The 15548-nt window shown below is 40.5% G+C and overlaps 1 protein-coding gene across 5 annotated transcripts in view; it reads right to left on the bottom strand.

Annotated features, from left to right (window-relative positions):
• The window catches only part of LOC124043758 (leucine-rich repeat flightless-interacting protein 2-like), a 66547-nt gene that overhangs the window by 25737 nt on the left and 25262 nt on the right, over positions 1-15548 (bottom strand). For all 5 annotated transcript variants that reach the window (XR_006840379.1, XM_046362688.1, XM_046362685.1 and 2 more), the window contains one exon: positions 7190-7240. Coding sequence is in view for 4 of the 5 variants with exons in the window: in XM_046362688.1 (XP_046218644.1) it covers positions 7190-7240 (51 nt within the window). In the remaining variant the exon portion in view is untranslated. The remainder of the gene's footprint in view (positions 1-7189; positions 7241-15548) is intronic.

Genomic DNA, 15548 nt, shown 5'->3' with positions numbered 1-15548 from the left:
CCAAGAATCCGATGGTCACTTTGACAGAGCTGCAGAGTTCCTCTGTGGAGGAGATGGAAGAACCTTCCAGAAGGACAACCATCTCTGCAGCACTCCACCAATCAGGCCTTTATGGTAGAGTGTCCAGACTGAAGCCAATCAGTAAAAGGCACGACAGCCCACCTGGAGCTTGCCAAAAGGCACCTAATGGAGTCTTGGACCATGAGAAAAAAAAGACTCTGGTCTGATGGAACCAGGATTGAACTCTTTGGCCTGAATGCCAAGCGCCACATCTGGATGAAACCTGGCACCATCCCTACGGTGAATCATGGTAGAGGCAACATCATGCTGTGGGGATGTTTTTCAGCGTCAGAGACTGGGAGAATAGTCAGGATTGAGGGAAAGATGAACAGAGCAAAGTACAGAGAGAACCTTGATGAAAACCTTCTCCAGAGCACTCAGGACCTCAGACTGGGGTGAAGGTTCACCTTCCAACAGGACAACAACCTAAGCACACAGCCAAGTCAACACAAGAGTGGCTTCGGGACAAGTCTCTGAATGTCCTTGAGTGGTCCAGCCAGAGCCCGGACCTGATCGAATGTCTCTGGTGAGACCTTAAAATAGCGGTGCAGCTACGCTCCCCATCCAACCTGACCGAGCTTGAGAGGATCTGCAGAGAATAAAATGGGAGAAACTCCCAAAATACAGGTGTGCCAAGCTTATAGCGTCATATGAAGATGACGAGGCTGTAATTGCAAACATTTCTTAAAACCTGTTTTTACTTTGTCATTACGTGATAGTGTGTGTAGATGAATGAGGTGGGAAAAAACTAACAATTCAATCCATTTTAGAATAAGGCTGTGACATAACAAAATGTGCAAAAACTCCAAGGTCTGAATACTTTCAGAATGCACCGTACAGTATCATATTGGGTGGGGTCAAAGGTCAGATTAATGAATGCCTTCACAAACCCTGTGATGGCACCGGTAGTAGATCTGGCAGAGTAGCCCAGATTACTAAATATGTTGGTACAGTGGGGAGGGAGTAAGAATACATGTCACACCATGTATTCAAAAGACATTGTAGTCAGTGCATGGGTAACATTAAGACCATGTCATATAGCCTGGAACCAGATCTGTACCACGGTCATGGTCACACCAAACATATTGGCAAAACAGCACAAACCGATCTAGGAGCAGTTCTGGGAGTTCACACCTCAGGAAAGAGGTAATGTTGTCTTTACATACAACTTTGAAGTGTGTGTGAACAGACCTCGTAGCCATTGTAGGAAGAAAGCTGTTTTCTAGGAGAGGACAGACAATTTTTGTTATAAAGTTCAGAGGAAGTATAGGATGCCTACAATTAGAGAAAGAGGGATTGAAAGCTAAAAAGCAACACCAAAACATCCTCCTAGCCAACATCACAAGGTCAGTAGACTCCAGGTCAGTAGAGTCTGAAATTATTGACACCCTTGATAATAATGAGCAAAAATAACTGTATAAAATAAATAATTCAAATCCTGAGCTGTACTCCATTAGCATTATTTCTGTGGCCATAACTTCACACACACAGTTCACATTTTCTTTCTAAAGTTTTAATAATGATGAATGAAACCATTCGAGTCATACTAAGTCAATCATGTCAAACGCTTCAGGCACAAATCCATTTGGCATAAATGCTGAACAAGAAAACATATCAATGTAAAGCTAAAGGTGGCTACTCTAAAGAGAATGCTAAAGAAACACGAGTGAAGAACAAAAAACACCCAGATTAACTGGAAGAAAAACACAGTGAGAGAGAGGAGTCAGACTTGCAGGTATCACTCGACGGTTAGTGGACAAGCCGTGCTGAGAAAGAGAGAAGAGGAAGGAGTGAGCATTACGTAAAACGCACATAATCCACAATACAAATTGGGGTCAGAAGTGAGATCCAGCATCTGTAGGTAACACCAAAAGTATTAATGCACAGTCATTTACACGACACCCACCGGCTGCAGGTCTAGTCTGGAGGAGTGAGAGACTGCTAATGCCCACATCACAGAGTCTGGAGCTCTGAGAGTGGGTGAGGGGGAGAGAGCGAGAACTAAACCCTGGTGTCTACAACTTTACAACATTGCTATGAAACAGGCCACATTTGTGCCACAATCAATTTCCTTAGAAAGCGGAAGATGCATTATAGTTAAACATCTTCAGATCAAATGGTTCTTTATTGGCAGAATAAATGAAGGCAGTAGGGCTTTTACCAGAATTATAAAAGAAAGAAAGAAATAGGGAGAGGGAACCCACCAGCTGCAGGTCTAATCTGGAGTATTGAGAGACACTGCTTGTGCTCATCACTGAGTCTGGAGCTCTGAGAGTGGGTGAAGAGGAGAGATGGAGAAAGCCTAATGAACTACAGGCCACCTAACTACAGCACAGCGAGCACACCATGTAAAATTGCACCTTTCTATCTGCGAAATCATAACCATAACTTTCCTCACTGAATCCAAAATTGAACAAAAGGAACAGTCAAGTCTTTGAATAGTTCAATGTGGTCAATAATGACCTTATAAACAGTGGACTGATGAAATAAGGAATACAGAAACAAACAGTATGGAATTAGGTGTCATGGAAACCTCACTATCCTGAAATTCCCTTATAAAACATGCGCACTGAACACACATTTCTGACCATTTAACTTGTTCCAACTGAAGTCAACTTTTACCCATTGGCATCCATCCATTTACCCTGCTGGAGGCTTGCCAGTTACTACAGGTTAAAAAGGCACTACTAGCACTGTACCCATTGAATAGCACTGTACCCATTGTCATAACCGTTGCTCTGTAAGGGACAGAAGCCACGCAAATGAGCAAGAATACCGCAAAAAAAAATATATATATTTGGGCTATTCATTAAGATCAGAGGCTTACGTCTTTACTTTGTGTTTGTCTTTTTTCTTTATCTTGGTTGGACTTCTTGTCCTTCACCCAGGAAAGGGAGGAGCAGCCCTGGGAGAGTGGGAGAGGGTGGAGGAGAGGAAGATCGGACAGGAGGGTAAAGGTGTGTGTCAGGAGCTCTCTCTCCGCCCATCGGGAAAGCCATCGGGCTGTTAGCTACCCATGCCCCACACACACAGTAATTACTGAAATACTGTACCAGGTGTCACAGAAAGAATACAAAAACATGTGCAAAAAGGCAAGATGAGAGACAGAAACCTTGCAATCGCCTCATTGATTCCCATCATCACCAAACAACTGATCAAGATGTTAGCCATGTGTTACTTTATGATTTGGGTCAAACACGCAAAACAGGTGCAAAAGCTGAGAAAAACCCAAACTGATGCAACTAGGCCTAGACCCATCATTTTTTTTGGTTTTAACAACTTGCGTTTCCCTTTATGGAATGATGTCTCACTCAACATATCAACTCTACTCCAGAATCTTAGCAGTACAATATTTTCCATGATTACTCTCCATAAAACAATTCTCTATGAAGATTCAGACAACCGTGCTAAAAATAGTGCTGCGTCGGTGTCTGAATCCCAAATGGCACTATTCCCTATACAGTGGGCATTATAAGTATGCACACTACCCTTGGATTTTCTTTTCCACATTTTGTTGCGTGACAAAGTGGGATTGAAACGGATTTAATTGTGATTGTTCCTTGTTGTTCATAATTTAAAAAAGTGATAAGATATATTTTTTAAATATTTATAAAAATCTAATAACTAAAAAAGTATTCAAACCTTTTGTTTATGCAAGCCTAAATTAGTTCAGGAGAGAAATGTGAATTTCTTTTTAAACCACATGGACAAATAAGGGATTGACATTTTTTTATGACTACCCCTTTCCTCTGACCCCCATAGATACTACATATGTAAGGTCCCTCAGTCAAGTATTGGATTTCAAGCTCAGATTCAACTACAAGGGCAGTAATTGGTATATAACAAATCATTGAATCTCTTAAAATTGTAATTATCTTGTGAATGATGTATTAAACCACCCCACAAAGATAGTTGTGCTTCTAAACTGCAGGACATGAAGGACACTGCTCAGGCGATTGGTGATTTTGAAACAGCTAGAGTTCAATGGCCATGAAAGGAGAAAACTGAGGATGAATCAACATTGTAATTACTCCACAATAATGACCTAAATCTGAGTAAAGATAAAAATACACAGAATACAAATATTCCAAAACAGTGTCATGTTGCATACAGGATGCATAAAGTAATACTGCAAAAACAAAACACAGCAAATGAATAACCTTTTTGGCCTAAATGCAAAGCCTTATATTTGGGGCAAATCCAATGCAACCCATCACTGAGTAACTACCTCCTTTTTTTCAACCATGGTGGTGGCTGCATCATTGTATGGGTATGCTTGACGTCGCCAAAGACCGGTGGAGTTTTTCCAGGATAAAAAGAAAACAGGATGGAAAAATCCTAGAGGAAAACATGCTTCAGTCTGCTTTCCAGCACACTAGGACAGGAATTCACCTTTCAGCAGGACAGTAACCTACAACATAAGGCCAAATCTACACGAGTTACTTACCAAGAAGACAGCGAATGTTTCTGAGTGGCTAGTTTTGACCTACTTTTTCTTGAAGATCTATGGCAAGACTTGAACATTGTGGTTAAGCCATGATCCCCAAAACCTTGACAGAGCTTGAGCAAAATAATAATAATTTGAATAGAACAATAAGCAAATATTGCACAAATCCCAGTGTGCAAAGCTCTAAGACTTACGTGTAAGTGCTGGCAAATGAGTTTAACATGTAATGAACTTATCTAATCAAGGTATCGTAACTGCCAAAAAAATGGAAACACTGGGGTCAATGAGAAATACAAAGTACATTGAAAGCGGGTGCTTCCACATAGGGCACGAGTGGACACTGAATGGTTTGATGAGCATGAAACGATGTATGCCATGGCCGGCTCAGTCACCAGATCAAAACCCAATAGAACACACATGGGAGATTCTGCAGCGGCGCCTGAGACAGCGTTTTACACCACCATCAACAAAACACCAAATTATGGAAATTCTCATGGAAGAATGATGTCGCATCCCTCCAATAGAGTCCCTGAAACTTGTAAAATCCATGCCAAGGTGCATTTAAGCGGTTCTGGCTCACCCTATTACAACACTATGTTGACGTTTCCTTTATTTTGGCAGTTACCTGAACATTCGTGTTTTATTTTTCATTAATAATACAAATGAAGAAAAAAAATCCACTTTGACAGAGTATTTTGTGTAGATCGACACAACAAGAAATCCCAATGAAATTCATTTCAATACCACTTTGTAACGCAATAAAATGTGAACAAATCCAAATACTTATGAAACCCACTGGACCCTGGTCCAAACTAGAGCACTATAAAAAAGTGAATAGGGAGCCGTTTGGGAGGCGACCTGTGTTTGTGTTGGAACAGAAGGTTGGCAGTCAGGCTAGCCAGCTCTTTACCAGTCGATTTACTCCATTACACTAACCAGGGACAAACAGAGTAGTGTGATAGAAAATGCACACATTTACCTGATTTGTTTAATATTAATAGTTAGGAATTAATACTTAACAAATAGTTGGACATTTCTGTTCTGTTTAATTCTGTATTTCTGTAAAGAGATGGTCTCCAGTCTAGCTATCTGCAGTTAGTCTGCTAGCGATAGCTTGAGCTGACAATGACTTGGTGATACAAATCTAAAATATGGCATTCCATAAACAAGATGTGGTGTGTGTGACCCGAGATCGACATAGCTTGTTTGAAGAAAATATTTATTTTTATTTTTCCTTTATTTAACTTGCCTAGTCAGTTAAGAACAAATTCTTATGTTCAATGACGGCCTAGGAACAGTGGGTTAACTGCCTGTTCAGGGACAGAATGACAGATTTGTACCTTGTCAGCTCGGGGATTTGAACTTGCAACCTTCTGGTTACTAGTCCAACGCTCTAACCACTAGGCTACCCTGCTGCCCGGAACATTATGCTTCTTGATAATCATAGATGGATTTAACCTGATCATTTTTCTCCAATAAAGAAATGACTTGTTTTGTGTAGGCATTTTAGTTTGACATTTGGAAATATTAAACCAACTGGACCAAAATGGGGGGGAATACAATGTAACAAATAATCCAACTAATTCGAATTATAGCTAAGAACTGTGTGTGAAAATACAAGTGCTTGTTTAGCTACTAAGCATCGAAACACAAGGCTCAGAGTAGCAATCATTAGTAGTTCAGATGGTAAATGTTAATAGAACGTGCAACTCAACTTTAGAACACAAATGTCAATTAGTCAGGCTTTGTGTCACACAGCCGTGCCAACTTTCTCCACTGAGCACACACACCATTATGTCTGAACACAATTAGTCCTCCATGCTAATGTTTGACACACACACGAACCCAACACTGCACACCCATCCAATCTTCCAAACACACATTAAAACACATGGTTAGTAACTATCACGTCAGCAGTTCAACTGATGGAAGGTTTGAGTTCATGTAAATAAATGAGCAAACCGAACAATCTGTAGGTCTTCCTGTGAAGATATTTTGCCGTCGCCAAGAGCAAAAACTCCCGGGGCATAATTGGTGCCTGATCCTGGTATACTTCATTTTCTCCTAAGAGGACTTTCATGTATTGGTACTCCATCTTTACCTTGCTCTGAATAGTGTTTAAATTATAAAAACTAATGTTACTGACAAAAGGACCATTATGGCATGCAAGGGTGAGCGATTACCACTCCTCCATAGGCCTCTATTGCATCAAGATCCGACTGCTCAATGACATAAAAGCACCGTCACCAAGGGTTTAAGCACCAAGTCATGGTTGTACATTCATGCGTAAGTTAATAGAAATTGCCCCCAACCACTGGTCCAGATGTTTATTTTTACTGTCCTAATGGCTAATTTCAAAAAGGCACTTGCACATCTGAGAAATCTTATTTGCAGGTGCATGGCAACAGCCGAAAAAAAAAGAAGGAAAAAGGAAACCGCACACTGCTCGATAGTATCACTTATATTTAATAAGTGTACTATATATCAGTGATACTGTCAAGAGCAGTGTGCGGTTTCCTTTTTCCTTCATACTGTCCTAATGGCTACAGTTAGGATGTGGAACTAGAAAATCTGATCCTGGATCTGAGGTTAGGGGTAATTTCGACCTCAAGTCTCTTAACAGGACCAGAGTATGTGCAATTGGTTTGATATTAAAGATGACAGAGTTTGAGTGATACTGACCCTCACACTGCCTCGGCTGCCCACCGACATCTGCTCATCATCATCTGAGATCTGTGTGGGAAACAAAAAAGTATTTTATTTCCCAGTACAATATCTGTATTTGGAAGATTTTTTTTACTATTGGCATGTGGTTAAACAGTCAATTAAAGAAGTAAACTGAAATGCCAATTCATTTTTTGATCCAAGAAGATCGGAATTTCAGTTTACTTCCTGAATCGAAATGAAATTGACCCCAACCTTAGTGTTTAACATGGTTAATTGAAACATGATCTCTGTCCTCGGTCTATAAAATGACCTGACAATGACCTCTTTCGCTCTGCTCCCTGACTGACTGTCCAGCCCAGATTAAGTGCCTGAGCACACAGCTCAATGGCCCAGGGCACTGGAGTCAGAGTGGGCCACACAATGATGTGACATACATTCCAACAAGCCTACTACATGATGGCGATGTATTGTCAATCGACCCATACTAAATAGTATGGATTGGATATTGGAACACTATTCGAGTGTATTGACTGATAGGATAGTAAGATCATCAATTGACTCAAGTGGATCAGTATCTGACCGGAACAAAAGCCTGCTGACATTGTGACTCTCCAGCACCCGAGTTCAAGGTATCCCAGTAACGGTTCCAAGAAATTAAAGCTGCTTTTTTTTTCAGATGGCGAGGTTTAAAAAGGGAGAGGGGGAAAATAATATACACAGAGGTATGTCTCTGAGGGGCAAGAGTACCTCTCACTGTCCTCCTGGAGAAATTAAAAGGAAAAGAGGATACACAGATAAAGATTAAGGGTCAAATGACAGGACAGGAGGTGATACTTAGGACAAGGTCAACATAGGTGTTCATATAGGCCTGTCAGAGAGGGGTTTCAACAAGAACCCAAATGTAAACTCAACAGCACACTTACATGCAAAAACACAATGATTCCAAATGAAGAATTCTAGCACGTATGCTCACTTCTTCCAAGTCAACTCACTGTGGATATTAAACTGAGGGGAATTGAAAGAGAAGGGTAATTGCCTGCTAAACTTTGAAAGTGAACCATTGTCAATGGTCAAGTGCACTGCATCCATTCCATGCATGCAGTTCAATAGATCACTATGGCCATGGATAGTATAGTAATCCTGTCACCCAACCAAACATGGTCACACACACACACACAGATTAGCTTCTGTCCTGCAGCGGCACCTCTCATACCTCCTACACGCTGTGGTTGGTTACCTGGTACTGATGTCCGATACCGTCACATCATTTCGGTATATCTTTTAAAAACACAATACGACAAGAGACTCATGTCACACAGTGTCCAGTCCGGTGGATCTGAACCACCCAGGTAAACTGTACAAGAATAAGATAAAAATCGCTTGGCAGTACAACAGGATAATCAAAACCCATGCAGTCCACACGAAAGGGATAGGACATGCAGATCCAAACCCAATCAGCATGCATATACATTTCCTGAACGACTGGATTATCATTAGATGTGTGACCTTGTAAATCAACAAGCCGCTCTAGAACTTCTAAGCTAAAAGGCACATTGCACACAAAAGCCTCTTGGATAAAAACAAAAAGCAAATGCAATACAGGTTTAAGATCAAAGCCCATTTTTAAGATCTCAGCTATGCCCTGTGGCTAACAACTGAAATTATACCACTGGCAATCTGGCATTTCTAACAGTTTTGAATATTCAAAATGAGTACATTTCCATAATGCATTCATCAAAACAAAATTATTCCACAACTGTTAGTACAGCTAATTCATTCAGCAATGCATAGGTTTGCCAAAGATTAATTATTGTTATTGACCACCATAACCAGGAAGCGGCTGTACCATCCATTGCGTGACGTGTCCCCATTCACCGTCTACTTTGTTCTCCAAGCCATAATATGTCTGAGGAAAGAGCAGGAGAGGAAGGGTGGAGGAAGGACACTCACAGCTCAGACTTCCATTATTATCTAGTTACAGTACCAGTCAAACGTTTACACCTACTCATTCAAGGGTTTTTCTTTAATTTACTATTTTCTACATTGTAGAATAATAGTGAAGACATCAAAACTATGAAATAACACATATGGAGTCATATAGTAACCAAAAAGAGTGCTAAATCAAAGTACATTTTATATTTGAGATTCTTTAAAGTAGCCATCCATTGCATTGATGACAGCTTTGCACTCTTGGCATTCTCTCAACCAGCTTCATGGGGTAGTCACCTGGAATGCATTTCAATTAACGGGTATGCCTTGTTAAAAGTTCATTTACATTTGTCTTTCCTTCTTGATGCATTTGAGCCAATCAGTTGTGTTGTGACAAGTTAGGGGTGGTATACAGAAGAATTCCTTTTACCATATAGGGCAAGTCCATATTAAGGCAAGAACAGCTCAAATAAGCAAATAGAAATGCCAGTCCACCATTACTTTAAGACGTGAAGGTCAGTCAATAAGGAACATTTCTAGAACTTTTAAAGTTTCTTCAAGTGCAGTCGCAAAAACCAAGCGCTATGATGAAGCTGGCTCTCATGAGGACCGCCACAGGAAAGGAAGACCCAGAGTTAACTCTGCTGCAAAATATAAGTTCATTAGAGTTACTAGCCTCAAATTGCAGCCCAAATAAATCATTTAGAGTTCAAGTGACAGATATCTCAACAGTTCAGAGGAGAATGCGTGAAATCAGGCCTTCATGTCTAATTGCAAAGAAACCACTACTAAAAGGACACCAATAAGAAGAAGACTTGCTTGGGCTAAGAAACACGAGCAATGGACATTGGAAATATGTCCATTGGACTGATGAGTGATTTTTGGTTCCAACCGTATGTGGGAACTCCTTCAAGACTGTTGGAAAAGCTGGTTGAGAGAATGCTAAGAGTTTACAAAGCTGGCAAAGGGTGTCTACTTTGAAGAATCTCAATATATTTTGATTTGTTTAACACTTTTTTGGTTACTACATTCACTATTATTCTACAATGAAGAAAATACTTAAAAGAAAAACCCTGAAATGAGTTGGTGTCCAACATTTATATGGGAATGCATTTTCTATTTTTTTACTACTTAGCATTTGAATTCAAACACATTTTAAAAGATGATAATGAAAGTAGAAAAACAGTACAGGAATTAATTTTATAAAGCAAGTAGTCACAAGCCTTCCTTATGAACCTGATAGATCTATAGAAGTGGCCAGGGCAATTGAGGAACCACCAGGGAAACAAAGGGAAAGAATAAAACAAGTGACTTTGGGAAACAGAAAGAGAATAGAAAAAATATTTAAAAAATAAAGTGAATCTGTATTCGGTATGTAAAGCTACATACAGTGCCTTGCGAAAGTATTCGGCCCCCTTGAACTTTGCGACCTTTTGCCACATTTCAGGCTTCAAACATAAAGATATAAAACTATTTTTTTGTGAAGAATCAACAACAAGTGGGACACAATCATGAAGAGGAACGAAATTTATTGGATATTTCAAACTTTTTTAACAAATCCAAAACTGAAAAATTGGGCGTGCAAAATTATTCAGCCCCCTTAAGTTAATACTTTGTAGCGCCACCTTTTGCTGCGATTACAGCTGTAAGTCGCTTGGGGTATGTCTATCAGTTTTGCACATTGAGAGACTGAAATTTTTTCCCATTCCTCCTTGCAAAACAGCTCGAGCTCAGTGAGGTTGGATGGAGAGCATTTGTGAACAGCAGTTTTCAGTTCTTTCCACAGATTCTCGATTGGATTCAGGTCTGGACTTTGACTTGGCCATTCTAACACCTGGATATGTTTATTTTTGAACCATTCCATTGTAGATTTTGCTTTATGTTTTGGATCATTGTCTTGTTGGAAGACAAATCTCCGTCCCAGTCTCAGGTCTTTTGCAGAATCCATCAGGTTCTTCCAGAATGGTCCTGTATTTGGCTCCATCCATCTCTTCCCATCAATTTTAACCATCTTCCCTGTCCCTGCTGAAGGAAAGCAGGCCCAAACCATGATGCTGCCACCACCATGTTTGACAGTGGGGATGGTGTGTTCAGGGGGATGAGCTGTGTTGCTTTTACGCCAAACATATCGTTTTGCATTGTTGCCAAATAGTTCAATTTTGGTTTCATCTGACCAGAGCACCTTCTTCCACATGTTTGGTGTGCCTCCCAGGTGGCTTGTGGCAAACATTAAATAACACTTTTTATGGATATCGTTAAGAAATGGCTTTCTTCTTGCCATTCTTCCATAAAGGCCAGATTTGTGCAATATACGACTGATTGTTGTCCTATGGACAGCGTCTCCCATCTCAGCTGTAGATCTCTGCAGTTCATCCAGAGTGATCATGGGCCTCTTGGCTGCATCTCTGATCAGTCTTCTCCTTGTATGAGCTGAAAGTTTAGAGGGATGGCCAGGTCTTGATAGATTTGCAGTGGTCTGATACTCCTTCCATTTCAATATTATTTCTTGCACAGTGCTCCTTGGGATGTTTAACGCTTGGGAAATATTTTTGTATCCAAATCCAGCTTTAAACTTCTTCACAACAGTATATCGGACCTGCCTGGTGTGTTCCTTGTTCTTCGTGATGCTCTCTGCGCTTTTAATGGACTTCTGAGACTATCACAGTGCAGGTGCATTTATACAGAGACTTGATTACACACATGTGGATTGCATTTATCATCATTAGTCATTTAGGTCAACATTGGATCATTCAGAGATCCTCACTGAACTTCTGAAGAGAGTTTGCTGCACTGAAAGTAAAGGGGCTGAATAATTTTGCACGCCCAATTTTTCAGTTTTTGAATTGTTAAAAAAGTTTGAAATATCCAATAAATGTCGTCCCACTTGTTGATTCTTCACAAAAAAATACAGTTTTATATCTTTATGTTTGAAGCCTGAAATGTGGCAAAAGGTCGCAAAGTTCAAGGGGGCTGAATACTTTCGCAAGGCACTGTAGGTGAGAGAACAGTACAGTAATTAGAGTAAGAGTCACACAGACAGGTTATTGCTAATAACAGTACAAAAACTCTACTTCACGAGCTCTGCTGAGATTGGGAGAAGTGCCCAACATATCGCATCTGGCAGACACTGATGCAATTCTGATCTAAGTATTTTTATTTTACCTTTTAATTTAACCAGGTAGGCCAGTTGAGAACATGTTCTCATTTACAACTGTGACCTGGCCAAGATAAAGCAAAGCAGTGCGACAAAAACAACAGAGATACAAGGGATAAACAAACGTACAGTCAATAACACAATAGAAATATCTGAATAGTGTGTGCAAATGAAGTAAGGAGGTAAGGCAATAAATAGGCCATAGTGAAGTAATTACAATTTAACAATTAACACTGGAGTGATAGATATGCAGATGAGGATGTGCAAGTAGAAATACTGGTGTGCAAAAGAGCAGAAAAACAAAAACAAATATGGGGATGAGGTAGGTAGACGTTTGGATGGGCTATTTATAGATTGGCTGTGTACAGCTGCAGCGATTGGTAAGCTGCTCTGACAGCTGATGCTTAAAAAGTTAGTGATGGAGATGTGATTTTCGCACTTCGTTCCAGTCATTGGCAGCAGAGAACTGGAAGGAAAGGCGGCCAAAGCAGGTGTTGGCTTTGGGGATGACCAGTGAAATATGCCTGCTGGAGCGTGTGCTACGGATGCGTGTTGCTATGGTGACCAGTGAGCTGAGATAAGGCGGAGCTTTACCTAGCAACAAATGTATTACCTGGAGCCAGTGGGTTTGGCGATGAATATGTAGCGAGGACCAGCCAACGAGAGCATACAGGTCACAGTGTTGGTAGTAATGGTTTGATATTGTAATTTGTATGATTTTTTTAAATTTATTGTCCATTTGGACAATTTACATCTATATTCTGCTTTTCCAACTTAAACAAGAAATTATTTTACAGGCTTATGAATTCATTAAATTATGAAATGCATTAGCGATTGCAATCACCAAATGAAGTCTGATGAACTCCATATGGGCGGTTCCTTAAATGTTTGAAGAGTCTCTTCTAAATAGCCTCCAGTTTACTTGTACTAACATTTTGATCTGGTCTTGGTGGACGTCTACGTGAGCAAATAAGCAAACCAAAACAAGATACTCCTACCGATCTGGTTCAACTTCCGGTTTCAATTATCTGTTCTATACGTTGTACCTTGGAGCTCCGTCTACAAGCTGTGGTTGCTGAGACAAAATATCCCCAACACCAAGCCAACAGTGCTCCTCATACTTTTATGTAATGTAATTGAAGTCGGAGACTCACATTTTTTTATATATATATATATATATATAATAAAAATTGACAGTTCTGACTGAAGCCTGGAGTTTTTTCTAGGCATTTAGATATTTCAACAAGTCCGGGCGACAACCGGCTACACCGATAACTCGAGCTCGGTTCCCAAGTTCTAAGCCATACCAAACAATAATATTTGAATTGAGGAAGTGTGATCATAATTTGAATATCTTAGCGATCCGTAGTAGAAAACATCCTAAATGCCCCCCAGTCGTCAGATGTGAGATAAACAGCGCACCTGCACCTGACATGCATTTAATTTCCAAACGTTTAGCTCAATTGTGTGCTGATTTGCAATCTAACAGGGAGGCTTGCATTAGGCACAATATTTTTTTAAGCATTTAGAAAACTTCAAATAATTAGTACATAACCTAGAAACAAAAGCATTCGCTGTGAAAGTTGATTCATGTAGGCCCTTAGTACAGTTGAAGTCGGAAGTTTACGTACACTTAGGTTGGAGTCATTAAAAGTCGTTTTTCAACCACTCCACAAATGCGTATATGCTAATTGTTTGACGGTCCGATCACATTCGGTCCCCTTTGAAAACTTTGGTGCCATCAAAGTAATGAGTCTTAATTTATGATTTTACTGCTTGACGTCTATGTCCGTGCTTGCTCCATCGTTCTAGCCAAAAGATCTTGCCCCAACCTTGGCAAAGTCCCCTCGTGGCAGATTCACTGACCCTTTGTTATGGTTAATGCCGATACCTGTCAGAAGAGTAGGTATGGTGAGAGATCAACTTCTAAAGAGAAATGCTGACAAGTCTGTCACATTCAAGGACCTCCGAGGTGAACAAATGTCTGTTATATTTTGGAGATTGAATGGCAAAGGAAAATCATATGTACTTAAATGAACGGATGTTCCATTGCCACATGTATGCCAAATTATAAAATAAAAGCATTACGAAACCTCTTCTCCCAAGCTTTGACTGCTGAACTCTGACCTGAGAGCACTGTATACAAAAGACACCTAGCTACTAAACAAAACCACGTGATAATCTGTACTGTGGCTCTGAGACACTTGGGAGTCGGCATTCTGGAAAAGATGCTCTGAGAACCAGCATGATTTAAGTGCCTCATTGCAAAATATCAAATCAACAATTCATATTTTTCTGGTGATTCGATTCCAGAAAATGTTTTGGATTTAAGATCATTTCAAAAGGAAACACCATTTCAAATGAAGGTAACACTATTCAAATCAAAATGTTATTTATCACATGCTTGTAAACAAGAGTTAAATGCTTACTTACAGGCTCTTCCCAACAATGCAGAGAGAAAAATAATTACACAAATGATTAAAGAAAACATGGCTAGATACACACACAGGCCAGCAGTACCGAGTCAATGTGCAGGTGTACAAAGTAATTGAGGTAGATATGTACATATAGGTAGGGGAATAGCGACTAGGCAACAGGATAGACAACAAGCAGTTGCAGCAGAGTTAGTGCAAAGGAGGGAGGGTTAATGCAGATAACCAAATAGCTACCCGGACTAACTATTTAGCAGTATTATCAGAGAGGGACAGAATATGGAAAAGAGCAAACATGTTCACTCCTTACTGATGTGGATACAGGGGAACTTGAAGCTATCAACCCGCTCCACTACAGCCCATATATGTGGATGGGGGCACGCTCAGCCCTCCATTTCCTGTAGTCCACAATCAGCTCCTGTCTTGTTGAAGTTGTTGTCCTGGCACCACACCGCCAGGTTTCTGACCTCCCTACAGCGAGTCTCATCATCTGTGGTGGTCAGGCCTACCATTGTCGTGTCGTCAGCAAATTTAATGGTGTTGTTGCAGTCGTGGGTGAACAGGGAGTACAGGACGGGACTAAGCACGCACCCCTGAGGTTCCCTCATGTTGCGGGTCAGTGTGGCGGATGTGTTGTCTACCCTCACCACCCGGAGGCGGCCTGTCAGAAAGTCCAGGATCCAGTTACAGGAAGTGTTCAGTCCCAGGGTCCTGAGCTTAGTGATGGGTGTTGAACACTGAGCTTTAGTCAATGAACAGCATTCTCAAATAGGTGTTCCTCTTGTCCAGGTGGTAGAGGGCAGTGTGGAGTGCAATAGAGATTGCATCATCTATGGATCTGTTGGGGCAGAATGCAAAT

Source organism: Oncorhynchus gorbuscha, linkage group LG09 (genome assembly GCF_021184085.1).
Source record: "Oncorhynchus gorbuscha isolate QuinsamMale2020 ecotype Even-year linkage group LG09, OgorEven_v1.0, whole genome shotgun sequence".
Taxonomy (NCBI): Eukaryota; Metazoa; Chordata; class Actinopteri; order Salmoniformes; family Salmonidae; genus Oncorhynchus; species Oncorhynchus gorbuscha.
The sequence above is the reverse complement of the archived record's forward strand: the minus strand, read 5'-3'. Positions and strand labels throughout refer to the sequence as shown.